This window comes from Falco punctatus (genome assembly GCF_963210335.1).
Source record: "Falco punctatus genome assembly, chromosome: 11".
Taxonomy (NCBI): domain Eukaryota; kingdom Metazoa; phylum Chordata; class Aves; order Falconiformes; family Falconidae; genus Falco; species Falco punctatus.
In genome coordinates, this window is record NC_137591.1 from 29,342,416 (window position 1) to 29,358,537 (window position 16,122).

At 39.0% G+C, this 16,122-nt stretch overlaps 1 protein-coding gene across 8 annotated transcripts in view; it reads right to left on the reverse strand.

Annotated features, from left to right (window-relative positions):
- Window positions 1-16,122, reverse strand: part of RALGPS2 (Ral GEF with PH domain and SH3 binding motif 2) — a 135,938-nt gene that overhangs the window by 85,447 nt on the left and 34,369 nt on the right. For all 8 annotated transcript variants that reach the window (XM_080406590.1, XM_080406592.1, XM_080406589.1 and 5 more), the window contains 2 exons: window positions 9,043-9,093; window positions 523-606 (listed from right to left, as the gene is read on the reverse strand). In XM_080406590.1, the coding sequence (XP_080262716.1) occupies window positions 523-606; window positions 9,043-9,093 (135 nt within the window). The remainder of the gene's footprint in view (window positions 1-522; window positions 607-9,042; window positions 9,094-16,122) is intronic.

Sequence of the window (16,122 nt, forward strand, 5' to 3'; positions counted from 1 at the left end):
TAAAGAACGAGTTTTGTATAGTAAAATTGTTTGGAATTTTTAAAGTTTGCAAAGAATCACCTTAAAAAGGTAACCATACTGACAAAAGGCTTATATTTCTAGGTACAAAAAGATCTACATGGAGCAAAAGACACACAACTAACACAGAAAGAAATTACATCAAATTACTACTCCAAAAATCCTGTATGGTAAGGCTTTAATCTGCAATTATGATTCTGTATTTATGTAAAGGACAGCCAGCATTTATAGGGAAATAAGAAAGCCAAACACTTAATATTGCCCCTAATATTAATTAGGCAATATTGCACTTAATATTCATCAGTGACTGCTATTTAAAACACAGCTATTTCTTCAGTACTGTTCTGATCTTTCTGTGTCTTGAGGATAAACTCCTTATAGCAGATACTTTAAGTTTTCAGGTAAACAGCTGTGATCAGTAATAAAAGTGATGTGCCAGAACACTTAATTCCGCAGACTTTTTAAACATGCACACATAACAACACTGGAAAAAAAATAACTCACGTGATTGAATCTTCTGGTGAAAGCGACAGCATTTGGTGCAGAACTGTATTTCTCTTTTTTATTCCAGCCACAGCTTGCCAGCTCCTGCGAGAACAAGGATGAAAATTCTTTTTTTCTTTTTTTTTTTTTTTTTTTTTTTAAATTAGCACATAACACATGTTCAGAGCCAAAAGCATATAGAGAGACAAATCCTACAAGTTTCAAAATAGCTAACAGGGTAATAATACATTGAAGTAATAAATATAGTTACACTTTTCAGGTTTCTTCTGTAAATTGAGATTTCACAAGTGTCATTTCTGAATTGTTGTGAATTATTAGATTTTCACAATCATCCTTTGTTGACTTCGGGACTTTCTAATTCAGCTCTTATTAGAAACCAGTTAAATAATTAGAGATCCACTTTGTTACCATGGAAAATCCTGCTTTAAATGTGCATCTGAGCTAGGGAAAATGCATCTTCTTTTGGCTTTAATTGTTTCCTGAAGATACTTAAAAGTCTATTGAGAAGATACACCTTTACTAACTCAATCTAAGACATGTCCCATTATTTTAGTTTGGCATGTTGCATTAAAGAACTACCAAAATTGTCATTCTGTGCAGCAACAATAAAAGAAACCCTATTTCCCGTCTTCCCTTCCAAAGGAGCCCATTTAATTTTAAGTTGAGCAACACCCAGCATTTAAATAATTTTCTGGAGTAGAAGGGAGCCAGGAGGCCTGCTTAAAAGTTAAAAAATAAACCACATCATTCATGTACTTAAGTCACCCTAAAAACTACAGGTCTCAACAACTTAACAAATTACTCGTAAAGGCTGAAAAAGCATTACTTTATCTACAAAGCTACAATGCCTCTTACTTGTCCATAAAACTTAGCAGATGGGCAACTATATCAATCTTCCCTGTTATCTACTACCACTTGATTCCAATAAAGCAGTTTTAATGAAAAACAAACTAAACACACCAAAATAAGCTCTTCTATTCATATACAACAGCATACAGATGTAAATACATAGAGCATATAGCACACACCTATTCCACAGCGCTACCAAGAAAAATAATCAAGACAGTTTAATAACTGAAGTGGCATAATAGCAAAGTACAGCCTTTCATTTTCATTTATTCATGCTTTCTTTCCACATCTCCCACTCTGAAGCACTCTCAGTTTTATTATCACATTAAAAACTACTCTATTTAAACTTTTACACTATACATCCAGCTACCACAGAACATAGGTAAGATGATTCAACAACGTATAACCAATAATTGTGCCATTTAAGACAGTTAAGAAGAATTTTCTATCTGGATATTGTAGGCTTTAAAGTTTGGGTTGGGTTTTTTTGTTTGTTTGTTTGGTTTTGGTTGTGGGGGTTTTGGAGGTTTTTTTTTGTTTAAAAAAAAAGTTTGATTTTTTTTTTTTTAAATCAGAAACTTCTTAATGTCTTTTTAACCAATGTCCCAAAACTATTAAGGAGTCTCATGCCAGTTAAGAGAGAACATAAATTCTTCCATTTGTTGGACATGCTGGTATTTGTTAGAGAAGACTGAGATGCTCCTGTCCAGAGGCACTAGGAAGAATATGGAGTCTCCAGCTTTGTATTTAGGGCCATTCCTTCAAATTTCACTAGGAAGTTCTGCCACCAAAAACCATCCTGGAAAGCACCGGCATGTTTGGTACAGGAATGTACATGCCCATCTCCTTATACCTGCACTGCAACGGCTGTGCACAGCCAACCACCCAGCCCTTCGCTGCTCCTGCCGCAAAGGAGAGCGGGCTGCTGAAGAAGGAAGCCATCCGAGAGACTCTTGGTCACATCCTCTATCCCTCAGCATCTGCTAATGCTGCAGTTCCTAATGGAGTAACAATCACAGCTCTGCACCTGGGAGAATATAAGGCGATTCATCCCTATTGGCATCCGATGATTGCACTTCCTTAACAGCAGACAAAAAGCAGTTGCTGTCTCAGGTTTAGGGAAAGCATGATAATTTCTTAATCATCCAGAACCTGTCCTTGTACTATTTAAATTCTCATCACCAACTAAGAAAACAATGATGATTCCAGGCAGAAGTGACTCATTGCCCTGGCACTGTACATCTAAGGGCTTACACGGTACAGACACCAGAAGCAGGCCTGACCTAGCTAGCAGCCTGCTAGCACTGAGGTTTGTGGCACTGATGGGATTAGCAACAGAAATGATATAATTTTCAAGAGAAAACATTACCAAGAATCTTTAGACAATATGTAAATAACAGTATTAATGTTAAGGTCAAATTTATATTTACACACTCCAAATTAGAGGTCTAGTATCTATTGGGCACAGATGCAAGACCTGACTCTCGGACCACAGACCACATATATATGTGTATATATACATTTATCATTATTATTTCAAAGAGGAGGTCTCCCTGCTTTGACAGAAGACTTAGACAACTGAAGCCTCTGCTCCAGAAAAACCTTGTTGAGATTTTCACTGTCTCACCGGAAAGAGAAAACAATGACTGCCAGGGAATAAACTTCTCAGTACACACTGAAATCTAAACAGCAGAAACCGCTCCCAGAAAACATTCCTAGCAGATTCTTTTGACTACGTAAGATTGTTACTGGATTCCTGGGCCTGAGGCTGGCTATAAGGTTGTACAAAGAGTTGTACATTATCATCCTTAACTTGGAATGAAAGGTGTTTTCATGCAGTCTCACAAGAAAAGGTAAAGACTTAATTGGACATTATTGACCATATCACATACTGTCTAAAACTCTGAAATGCTAGTTCAGTCAAGAATACAGAATAACCCACCAGGGCTGACTGAAATTATAAGTTTTCCAAGTTAAAAAGAAAAAAACAGACAAAAAATATTCTTCAACATTACTGCAGGTTTTTTAGCATCTTTCCTCACCATTAAAGCTAAACAGATGAAATCTTTTAGAAAGGCAATGTTCTGTGATCTTGCACTCAAAGGGTATTACAGGGTCACCACATTTTGCTCCAAACCAGAGATTTCTCAACACTTCTACACATGCTGCTGGTCTACACAAACACTTCACAGGCACAGCAGCTCCCAGCTCCACCTGCATGGAGCACTTGCTTCAACCAGTCTTCTAACGGTCCTTTCCCTGCCTCCCCCAAAAGCTTTCAACTCTGTAGTAAGACCACAAGCTGAAATAGTCATTTGTGAAGGGTACCATAGGACACAAAGGCACAGGGATGAGGTATACGAGATGTGAGAGTTACAGGTGGATTTGGACTCCTAGAGTGGGGTGGGTGGGTGGGTGTGCGCGGGTGTGTGTGCAGAGGAGGGGAATATTATGAACTCAGAGTACAGGAGGTAGAAAGGAGGCAGATTGTCAACTGGAGACAGGTAAAAAAACCACACTGTAACAGATTTAGGCTTAAGATAATTTGAAAAGACACGGGTGCAGCTGAGAGAAGACAGGTATGGGATTGAGATGGTTGCAGCGTATATGGGGTCCCGATAAAATGACAGAGCGAAAGGCACATTCTCTCCTATACACGCCTGAAGCTCAGCACAGAAGCAGAACAGACAAAGCAGTCCCGATAACTGCTAGTGGTAACAAATTTGAGAATCCTTTGGCCCTATCCACGTTCTTGAGTGAAAGCACACAGCACTAGATACTGCAAGGCAAAAGATTCTGCTCCTGACCTGAAAGGTACACATCAAAATCCTCTTACTGAGGTGCTGGGGCACCGTTACAGAGGCCCTCAGGCCCTGGGCTATCAGTTCAGCTTCTTCAACAGCTTAAGCCAACATCTACACTGCTGTTTAGGGACAGACACAGGAGAGGCATACACTTCTGAGAGTTCACAAAGCCCTTCTTCCCCTCCCTTTAGGAAATGCTCCTCCATCTTATTTGCAAGACCCCTCTCCTCTGTACAGCCAGCTTTCTTTTCTTGTGACTATAAACTAAAAGTACTTTCCCGTTGCTGCCTGTCCACAGTTTCTCGGTATTATTACCTGACCACTCTGCTCAGAAGAAACTCTGTTGTTCAGAACCCTCTTATCCCTCACTAGAACCTGCTTGCCTAAATTCACTGCCCTTGACACTGCTCACCCCGCTGTCCAAAGGTGCCACTAACAGAAGCCACCAAGGTTTTTGCCTTCACTGCATTTGGTCTGGGAGAAGTAATACAGTCCTAAAGAGCACAGACCTGACTCTGCACACACTCCTGCAGTAAAGCATGCTAATTTGCTGAATTGGAATTCAGAAACCATTCTTCTATAAAAATACTCATATTTTCGCTAAACAGACTGTGCTATCTATTCCATTACTTGACTTCAGGCATGTTTCTTTGATCTTCCTCTAGAATTGCACTTTTTCCACCACAAGTCTGAAACCTGAGGTATTCACAAGGATTATTTCCTTTGTCTGCCAGTCAACTCGAGCACAGAAGCCACACCACCACAACTACCAACATCTTGTTACATGTAATTTCTTTAAAATGAGGGAAAGACTGAAAGATTCAGGATCAAGAAAACAAAAGCTGAACTTCCTCTGTAACTCGTTTTGGTTTCATTCCTTTTTGAATCTGTAAAATTTTGTTTTTCTTACAAAATACTACAGCGACACAAATTATAACCTGTACCACACGGCAGAGAGACTGTGCTTCTCATTAAAAACTTTATAGATGGATCAAAGTGAAAGTTTCAAAAATAGGAGGAGAGAAAAAGCAAGGATTAACAGCAGAACCATTATACAGTTCACAACAAGCAGAGACGCATATTCAATAAGCAAACGTATTTTTTTTTTCATGGCCTAGACTAGTTAAGCAAAGGGGATAAAGGATTTAAAAACAATAGCCCAGTAAAGATTTTCAATGTGAGTACATATGGATAAGTAATTTTGGGGGATGTATTAAAATATGAAAAATAAGTAATAAGATTTTCCAATAAAAGTAAGCTAATGTGTTCTGCAAGGGCACGTCTGGCATTTAGTTAATGCTAACATAGCTACCAGCAGCACAACTGAGCAAGTCTGTGACTACCTTTTTACTTTACAGTCACTGCTCTCTAGAAAGCCACCACCACTGCAACAGAAAGAAACCAAAAACCAACATACCATTTGTCATTCACAGCGAATAGAGGGAAATCATGTGATTGACTTGGGAAACTCCTACCTTCTTTTGTTTCCCAAAAATGAAAATGCAAATTCACTGCATTCATACAGACATTTACGCAGCAGAAGCGTGTTCTTTATCACCTCAATTTCTTATACTGCAGCCCACTAATTATTTAATTAACAAAGAAACAGCAATTCCTTCTATTTTCTTTTCTCATAAGTAACTTGCAGGCATTTCTCATGATTAGGAAAGGTGGTTTCCAGTATCACTTGAAGTGATACAGTCTGCTTAAAAATCAGGCAGAGGATCATGTCACTATATACTATGACATGCTAACTGTTCAAGTCCATGCCTCCAGCTCACCCTAAACGTAAAGTAATCCACTCTACCTTAATCCTGAGTTAGGTGGGCTACACATTTCTTCCTAAAAGCATAAACCACAAAGTTGTAATGGGTGATGTGCAGGAACCGTGGTACACACATGAACCCATGATATCTGTAGGCAATTTGAATATAGACAGAAAGAATTATATTTATTTGCTACAGATAGAGGCAAAAAGCTGTAGAAGCGTGTAAGTGTGTGCTATAAGTATGTTCATTGATTTTGATGCTAAAAGAAAAATTACTATATATTGCTTTAAAAAGTGGTTCAGCTCTGGTTTTTGTTAAGGTAACCAAGATGAAATTCTGATGTTATTTTTTTAAAAAAAAACATACCCACAATACTTTAAGAAAAGATTTTAACATAATGAAGAAAATGCAACACAATAGACAGCTAAGAAAAACTATGATATTTAAAGAATATTGCTCACAAACCCTTAAAGAAGGTAAAAATCCATCTCCAGTTATTTTAAAAATTATGCAACTTTGAATACATCTTTCAAAATGCTTATTTGGGAAAACAAAACACATTAAAAGCTAAAAATATTACTTCTATCCCATTCTACAGAGTCTAGGAAGCAGGTGAGGATTCACAGCCTGTACAACAAAGATTTGTTGGTGAGTTACAGCCATCTGTAATAAGCACCCAGTTTTTGTATATTGGCACACTGGGAAAGATGTTGCTTATCTCCCACCATGCATGCAGATGACAGCTGTGAAAACTGGTATCAGTGCTAGTAGATACTCTATTTAGAATAAAAACCGCAAATTCTATCAATGCCTTTTAGTCACTCATTAAAGCCTAAGTTTAGAAAGTCCTTTTATACAGATGAATTCACCTCAATATTGTTCTGTTTTCTAATTAAAAATTCAACAATGTTCAAGTGCACATGTAAAAGCGTTATGTAAAGATCTACAAGCCAAATCAAGACACAGACACAGACCACAGCCTGATAGATACTTCAAAGAAACTCAGGTATCTACAACACTTCATTAATCTGCGTCAAGACATCTTTAGGCAAACTAAGTGTTCCATGTCGGTTTTCCCCATCTGCAAAACAGAGAGGAAAGCATTTCATGTGTCTAGCTTCTTCTGACCTGAGAGTTAATCTGTATTCCCTTTTCCATAGAGGATTAAGACAATTCAGAGGCACGTCAGATACAAGACGACAGACCTCTGTCTACCTGTGAAGCAGCACTGATGGACAGGTAATACTTGCAGGCTGTCTGTGCTGTCAACTGTTTTTGTACAAACACTTGAAGTGTCAAAACAGCTACTCTTCCTCCTCATATGGGTATTTTCCAGTGGAGACATCACATAAATTCTACTTATGCAGTAAATACAGATTTCTTAAAAGGAATTACTTCATAGAGATAGTCACCTGCTCTCTCACAGCTGGGATTTTTTGGGGTACAGTTCATTATTTTATTCTGCTTTTCTCTTTTACAGTTTACAATAATGGGTTAGAACAGCCAACAAAATTACATGTACTTTCTTGGCATTTCTTCTGATCTCCCAGAGACTTACTGTAGGTCTGCTCACACAACAGAATCTGAGATACAAGAGGCAGCATAAGAAGAACAATAAATTATGAGGTATGGAGTACTGGATCACTGCCACTATGTCTAACTTCCTTGCTTGCTTGCTTCCTTGTGGTTGTTACACAGCTGACTGCTCATCCTGTGCAGTGCTGGAAGCAGACTGCAAAGAGTAAACTACCATAAGTTCAAGCAGCGGACTTTCTTTATTAACAGATCATTACACAAAGTTCTAACTAGTTAAATCAGTGTTCTGATTTTTCACTACTCAGTACCTTGAAGCTCAGACTAGCTAGATACGAGGCACTGCATAAGAACACTGAAGAGTGTATTCAACATTCGAGAGCAGGGTGAACCCGACACAGCAGTAACGTTTAACATTAGAAAAAGTTGACAAACACATATCAGGAAAATGTTTAGAAGAATCAGATAAAAGGGTAAAATGCTTTAAAGTTTTCAAACAGCTTTTTTTTTTTAAAAAAAGAGATCGAACCTATTAGAAGATCAGGATAAACGTATTCCATCAAAAAAACTCTAAGGATACCTGGGGAGGGCGGGGGGGGGGGGGGGGGGGAAGCCAGAGAGATCAAATGGGAGCCTCTTTGAAGGATTTTAGAGAAAAAAAACAACCAAAAGACCCACACAAATCCACATGGGTTGGGAAATAGCTTGCTGAAATCATGAAAGCTAAATCATCACAACATTTTCAAGTACAGATCAAAAGGAAGCCTTCAAAAAAATTGTGGGTACACAAATGATGAAATCAACAATCACAGCCAAGAGATTCAGCAGGTTTCTCCACTGGATACAAAATATTCTTCAGTGTGCCACAACAGGGACACAACAAATGCCTGCTACCAATAAAATAGCATATGATAGCCTAAAGGTGACTGATGAGCTGAAAAAGACTTACACACTATTGATGAAGTGGACAATAAACCTTCAAAGTGCAAAACAACGCCCACAGGAAAATGCTAATCATGCAGAAATAAGAATAAACAAATTAATCATCTATTATCGTCACAGAAGATTCTAAAAACATCAGTTCAAGTCAGATTGCAATCAGAAAGTAATATGGCATTTTACATAAAACAGAAGACACAAATCATGAATATATTATCCCAATATATCCACAGATCACACTCATTTTAAATACACGATGTCCTTACAGCCATTTTTCTTTTTCCAAAAAAGATACGAATCAGTTAGGGAAACTGAAGACAGTACGAGGTATGGCATGAGGTATCAGGAGCTGAAACCTAAAACGTTATGATCAGAGTAATCAAATCAAGATGTTTATAATTCAGAAACATTAAAACCCAGATAATTCATCTCTGGCACTAGCTGAACATATTTAAATACCAATACTTCAATCCCCAAACTAACTATTAGTTCCAGATAGTTTTGCGTAACAAAAACCATCTGCTTTGGAGCTATATGAACTGGGACAACGTTGCAATTCCAGAATTTATACAGTGGCATAACTTTTCTTCATGTAAATCTGAAAACAAACCCAATAAACCACTTACCTCTGGCTGAATTGCTTTGAATACGGGGACATCCATTAGTGTTATCTGACCCTGAAATTAGAAAAAAAAAAAATAATCATAAATTACGTTTAAAATTAAACTTGTATTCCATTAAGTTGCTATGCTGCATGAGAACTTTATTTGTTCTGATTTCTTTTCATTATTTGACTTTCATTTTGTAGCTAATTTCAGAGGTTTCAGCTCCTACCACAAAACTGTTCTGCAAAAACAGAGGATAAAGCGCTCTAAACTTCACATTTAGTAAAATAAACGAATTATGATAAATTATTCTCGGGAGCATAATCCTGCAGTTACATATGCAAGTCAGAGCTTGAACTCAGAAACACAATATAAGAAGCTATCCAAGAATATAAGAAACTAACTTTAGTTGCTCAAGGACAGTTTCTCTTCAAACTGAGTCTCAGTCTAGGTGTTACACAATTCTATTGAAACACCCCTAAAATTTTTCAATCAACACTTGAACCACATTTGAATAATTAAGCTAAGTAATTGTTCAGTTGCACAGCAACACTTAAAATTAAATACAGCCCATCTCATGGCCAGCAAGTCAGAATCAGGAAGTACATTCTCATGTCTGGGATATCTGTTTAGCTTCGGAAAAGATAAAGGGGAAATCACAGAGCCAAACACCAGGTTTTGCATTTTGAAACACATTCACAGAGCCCTATTTTAAGTGTACAATTTAGGATTGCTGCCTAGCTATGAATAAAAAAAAGAAAGAAAAAGAGACCATCTCTTTCAAAGAGTATGTAGGTAGCCCAGAAATACCAGTGCCATCTGAGTTAGGTATCAGAAATACCCTTTTAACAAAGAATCCAAGGACCTCGTTTGATTTTCTCAGATGTGAGCTGCACAGCTTTATTCCCATTTCCTTGAAAACAGTGTTTCCGCCATTTATACACTCTGCTGTATATATACACTGACATGTTTGTGACTTTCACAAATTGCAACTGCCATCGAATGCCATTGCTGGATAGCAGAATAGCTTCTCAGATAAAGACAACCTTGCAGAAAAAAATTAACTAGGATGATCTACTTTCAAGAAAGCATCTCTTTGCACCTGCTCTAACAAGAAGTGATGTGTCTTGCCAAAGACGATCAAATCTACATTTTGTAGCACATCTCCTTGACCTCCACATCTATTTTCAGATGGGTATTTTGGCAATCAAGCATGACCACAAAAAAACGTATAAATCAGTCCCAGTTTCTGTAACCAACATATTGGACACAATCATCTGGTATTTTGTAGTACAACATCATAGAAGCGACAAGCCTTTTATGTATTTCCTTTTTACAAACTTTCTTTCCTGGGCTCTGCTTTAATTGGTTGCTCCTTCTTCCAAACAATGATGTTTGCAGACAACACCAAGCTGGGCAGAAGTGTTGATCTGCTTGAGGGCAGGAGGCTCTGCAGAGGGACCCGGAGAGGCTGAATCGATGGGCCCAGGCCAGCTGGATGAGGTTCAACAGGGCTCAGTGCCGGGTCCTGCAGGTGGGTCACACCAGCCCCACGCAGCGCTACGGGCTGGGGGCAGAGGGGCTGGGAAACCGCCTGGGGGGGAAGGGGCTGGGGGTGCTGGGCGACCACCGGCCGAACGTGAGCCAGCAGTGTGCCCAGGTGGCCAAGAAGGCCAACAGCGTCCTGGCTTGTACCAGAAACAGCGTGGCCAGCAGGAGCGGGGCTGTGACCGGCCCCCCGCACTCGGCACTGGGGAGGCGGCACCTGGAACCCTGGGGTCAGTGTCGGGCCCCTCACGACAAGAGGGACATTGAGGGGCTGGAGCGTGTCCAGAGCCAGGCAGGGGCTGGGGAAGGGGCCGGGGCACCAGGCTGGGGGAGCTGGGGGGGTTCAGCCTGGAGAGGAGGGGGCTCAGGGGGGACCTTATCGCTCCCTACAGCTGCCTGACAGGAGGGTGCAGCCAGGTGGGGGTCCGTCTCTTCTCCCATTTAACGAGTACCAGGACAACAGAAAACAGCCTCAAGCTGTGCCAGGGGAGGTTTAGATGGGGTATTGGGAAAAATGTCTTCACTGAAAGGGCGGTCAGGCACTGGAACAGGCTGCCCAGGGAGGTGGCAGAGTCACCACCCCTGGAGGTATTTAAAAGATGTGCAGATGTGGCACTTGGGGACATGGGTTAGTGGTGGGCTTGGCAGTCTGGGCTAACGGCTGGACTCCATGGTCTTAAACTTTTTTCCAACCTAAATGATTCTATGTTTTAAAGTTTTATTAGATTTTTCTAGTCTGATTTCTACAGTTAGAATGGTCTTGAAGCTAATAATCGAGATACTTTCAGAAAACATGTATCCTAAAAGGAGCTGAGGAACAATTTCATATACTTGTTTCTAAATCTTCCTTAAAACTTTAGGATTATAAATTCAGAATGCCCAAGAAAAGGGCTTCCCTATGAAGGCAGCACTTACCTAAGTACTGCACAGAAAGTGTGTACTACTGTGTGGGCCAAACTTGCCTGATACCTTAGGTGTGTGCATTATTTCTAATCTTCCCGCTCACTAAGAAAGAGCAAATACATCCCAGTTCCGTAAATCATCTAACCACGTACCCATGGCTGTGCAGGCGCAAACATCAAGGAATTACACTTTCTTACCTGCAGAGAACACTCAGGAGACAAAGGGACAGAAGGAAAGCATGGATTCCTTTTTCTAACCTGATCAAATCCTGACCATAGAACAGCCACGCATTACAGCAAGAGTTAATTCTTCCTTTTGATTTCCAAGGTAAAGAACCTAGTCCTGAAAAAACAGCCATAGAACTCAATCTCTAGTCTCCTGTTTCTCTGCTAAATATGTGGCTGATGGAATGTATCACTATGCTTCTCAATAAGGGAAATGAATTAGAAAATTGGTTGGGTTGGGGAAGGTGAAAACAGAGGAATGGGCACTTGAATAGAATTTGAATATAGGGTATATGAAAACATCTTAACAAAAGACCCAGGCTTTTAAATGGTTATTCACATTTCATTGCATATACTACAAGATTACAACAGTACAATAAAAGTGAGCCAGAAAACAGATTCATTGTTCGCAAAGAAGAGATAATGCTTAAAAATATGTTGCCTTTCTTCCCAGCCCTCCAGAATTGTCCTCTTAATCAACCTGAACTGCCTTAGCTACGTTAGACTATTAATTGCTTCAGTAGTGACTCCTAAGCAAATTACTTTAAGACAAGATCAACACCCAACGCCAATGAAACAAAGACCATTATAACTTCACAACAGAATTCATTTTAAATTATGCATTTATTTTGATAAATGGTGACATTAAATGGGTATATTAACATTTGAAAAACACATGAATCCTGAAGTTAGAGATTAATGTTTATTACTAAAAAGATTTGAAATTGCTGTTAAGTACGTTACAGTATTTGAAAAAGCAAGTTTGAAACAAAAAAAAAATTCAACAGAAAATTCTTTCTTCTAGTATCACATTGATATTAGGCTGATTTTTTTTTGGTTTTAGCTTGTTTGGTTTACACCTCTTGCTGCTTTCACTAAAATCTTCAGTAACACTGTATCACATTACCTCTTATTCAAGAAACATCCCTTATGGAGGTTCCTTTCTTAAAAGAGCTTGCAATTTCCATTAAGAGTTCCAAGCGCTTAAAAAATTGTTCACAATTCAAGCGGCAAGTAACTGACAGCTGAATACCTAAACTGACGGATAAAAAGCCATTTGAGTTTGCAGTACCTCACATAAGAGTTTAAAAATAACTTTTGACAAAACAGAACTTTTTAAACATTCACTTACTCATATTTTAAGTGTAACACGTAAGTGAATTTTTACCCTTAAAAGGTAAAAAAGGTGCTTGCTCACTGCTAAGGCAAAAATAAAGCAAACTGGAAAGGCTGGCATTCTAATTAATAGCACTTGAAATGATAAAACTTCGAAAACTATTATATTTATGTTACATGCCATTGCTCAACTTTAACAACAAAGAACTTCTATCATGACCAAATCAAGGGGAATTCAAACCCCAATAAACAAAGCCACTAGTTTGATTTCTGCCATGGAAGATACAACACACCAACTTTTCTCATTCCAGCTCCTTAGCCCAGCCAATACAAATTCCTGGATAGCACCTTCTCCTAAATGTAGTTTAACATTCAATATTCAAACAAAAAATTGTGAGTGTGCACATCAATTTGTTACATGAAGCAAGCCAACCATAACCCGTCTTGTTTTTGAGTTGTCAGCTGCATAGATACTTTAAAAAAAAATGGAATTACATGTGTAATACAAAAGCGTAAACTTATTCCTACCTATCAGTTAAATAAGCATTCTGATTACACAAAGATAGGAAAACTCAGTATCTTCTGCATTTCCACAAGCGATATGTCTATCAAGTTCATTTATATATTAAAGTACTTCACTGGTGAACGGAAGTTTTGTGTTTATGTTTGTCTTAGATCTCCTACATAACAATTCTAGAATATGATTAGAAGAGGTATATTAGTTATACATTAAAAACATATTTCCCAATTATCAACCACCTGAAGAACGTTACAAGAGAAAACCAACTTTTAAGCACAGCAAATGATCACCTTGCAATTCACACACAGGCAGTGCGGTTGGAAGGTAATTCTGCTGCCCCTGCACAGCCATGGCAGCTTTTGCATGTAGTAGAAAGACCCTGCCTGGGGAAAGTCCCCAACAGGCAAATTTAAAAATACTTTAGCTCTCCTGGCTGCTGAGATGTTGGACTTGTTAACAATTAAGTACTTCAAAACCCTAAAATTATTACCACACCGCCTCGTATACATATAAAGAGATTTACCCTTCTCTCGAGGAGATCTGTCAGGCCAAAACTTTTACATCCAGATGATGAAGAACTACATTTCAGTATGTTGCTTCTTTGAGGAATATGGAGAAGCTCAATGAAATTAAATTGTAAAATATTCTCTAATTCTTTCTGGTTTCTGTGAATACATACGGATTACCCTTCTTCCATAAAAACCTGAACTTAGGAACTCCTAGCTGCAGTTAACACCACTGCATTGAGTCCTCCCCACACTCCTATGTGAAACTTCACATTTGATATGGGGTACAATCCCACCTTTCTAGCCCCTAGACCTCCCCAAGCACGAGTTCTTTCTATCAGGCTACTTGCTGTACTACAAATTTTCCTGCCATCCATGTACCTACTGTAAGGACACTGTACTTTCCATATTGCTCCTGGACAGAGACCGTCAGTGTGAAAGGAAAAACTAAGTTTCTGTCTGAGATGAAAAAAAAAAATCAAACGGCTACATTTCGGTTGTTGAAGAACACTGCCATAATCTGATTTTCCTTGAAGCCATGTTGGTTCAAGCAGCACTTCATAAATTGTTCCTTAATCTGAATTTTTAGAAGGAATTATATTTAAGCCTTCCAACTTGGCTTAGCACTGTCTCTCTGGGCTGCCAGAATACTTTTCCTCACTGAAAAAATAGCTAAGTCTCTGTTAAGCACTGCATCAGTAGGAGAATAATTCTGCTGTCCAAAACGAACGCTGGGGGATTAAAGTTCCTGTGTTGAAACTCTACTTTTTTCTCGCAAACTCCACTCCAAGATTTTTATCATTAATAGTGCCTCCACACGCTATAATAAAGTTGCTTCTTCTTGCTCTCATTGGGAACATACTTGTTCTGTAATATTCTTCTGTAAAATAAAGTGAACAGGAACACATACAAGCAGAAGTCCTTTTTCATCAAAAGCTCCCAGGGCCCAGTACTTCACTTTATTCAAACTGCTCTCAGATGCAGCAGACAGACTTGCCTCAAACTCCCTAAATCCACTGACAACCAGCCTCTGGAGAGGCCAAAACCAACATTACTGCCAGGAACTGCGTAGCACAGCTCACACCAGTAGCCACGCAGGAACTCGCAGAGGGGACTGTGAATCTGCCAGAGTCCCACACAAGAGAAAGTTCTCCTGGGGGAAACCCTGGGCCAGTTAAAGTTATTTTTGTTCTATTTGAAGGGGCAAAAAATGAGTTGTTTGAACCCCACACACCTCAAAACCTATTTCTGCACTTTTATTGCACACACAATGTGGTTCCAAAACTCTTGGGACCTGCTTCCTTTACAAAACACACTTCTCATGCTCTTTCTTCAGATATAGATAGCTTGATATTTAACTGTCGTAAGAATGCAGCTGAGAAAAATTCCTTGTTTTGTCTGAATGTTTTTAAAATAAGCTTTATTTGTGTATTGTTTCCAAAATAAGCAATATTCTTTTTTCCAACATCCATTTGACAAAGCTTAACTGGAATAAAAAAGAAATAAACATACACGTAAAGTGTGAGCTTACTTCATAGCACTTTCAGAGACTAGGGCAAAGAATAAAGAATCCTTCTTAGATAACCTGGTGGAAAAAAAAGCAATGGATTTATACAGCTGCGCTTCCCTTAATTCTACCTCAAATATTTACACCACTGTGGCTAAGTTGAAATATAAAATGGAAAAGCAAGTCAAAAAGTAATAAACAGTCAAATAATTAAACAGTAGCAGTCTAAGGAATAAGAATTTACTGAAAGCAGAAAATAAATATTTCTTCAACCTGAGGTTCGCCAACATCTTAATTTGGACCTCATGTCCCCAAGCATTTTCCTTTTTTCTTTCAGTCTCAGCAGCCCCCGCTTTCTACTGCCACTGCACCATTAACATATCCCTCCCCCACAAATTGTGCCCTGTACACTTGAAACCACACTTCTCCCTTCGACGAAAATGGACAGCATTCACTGCCGCGGTGCCTACCCTGCACACACACAACGGCTCCATCGGCAGGGCCAGACACCAGTGGGTAATCCTGGCACCAACTTGTTTTGTGGCTTTTAGCCGTTTAATAAAGAACCAAGCAGTGATCAGCCTAAAAGCAGATATTTAAAACAGAGACAGTCTCCTTACTAGTTACAGCTAGAAAGCAGCCTGTAGAACCCTTAGGAGAAAACAAACATGTCCTACTTCATACTCATTGAATGGGATTCTTTTTCCCCAAAATCTATGAAATGTTCAGGCATTCAATACAGAAATGGTTTCCAGGGGATGTAAGCTGCAGAGGGAT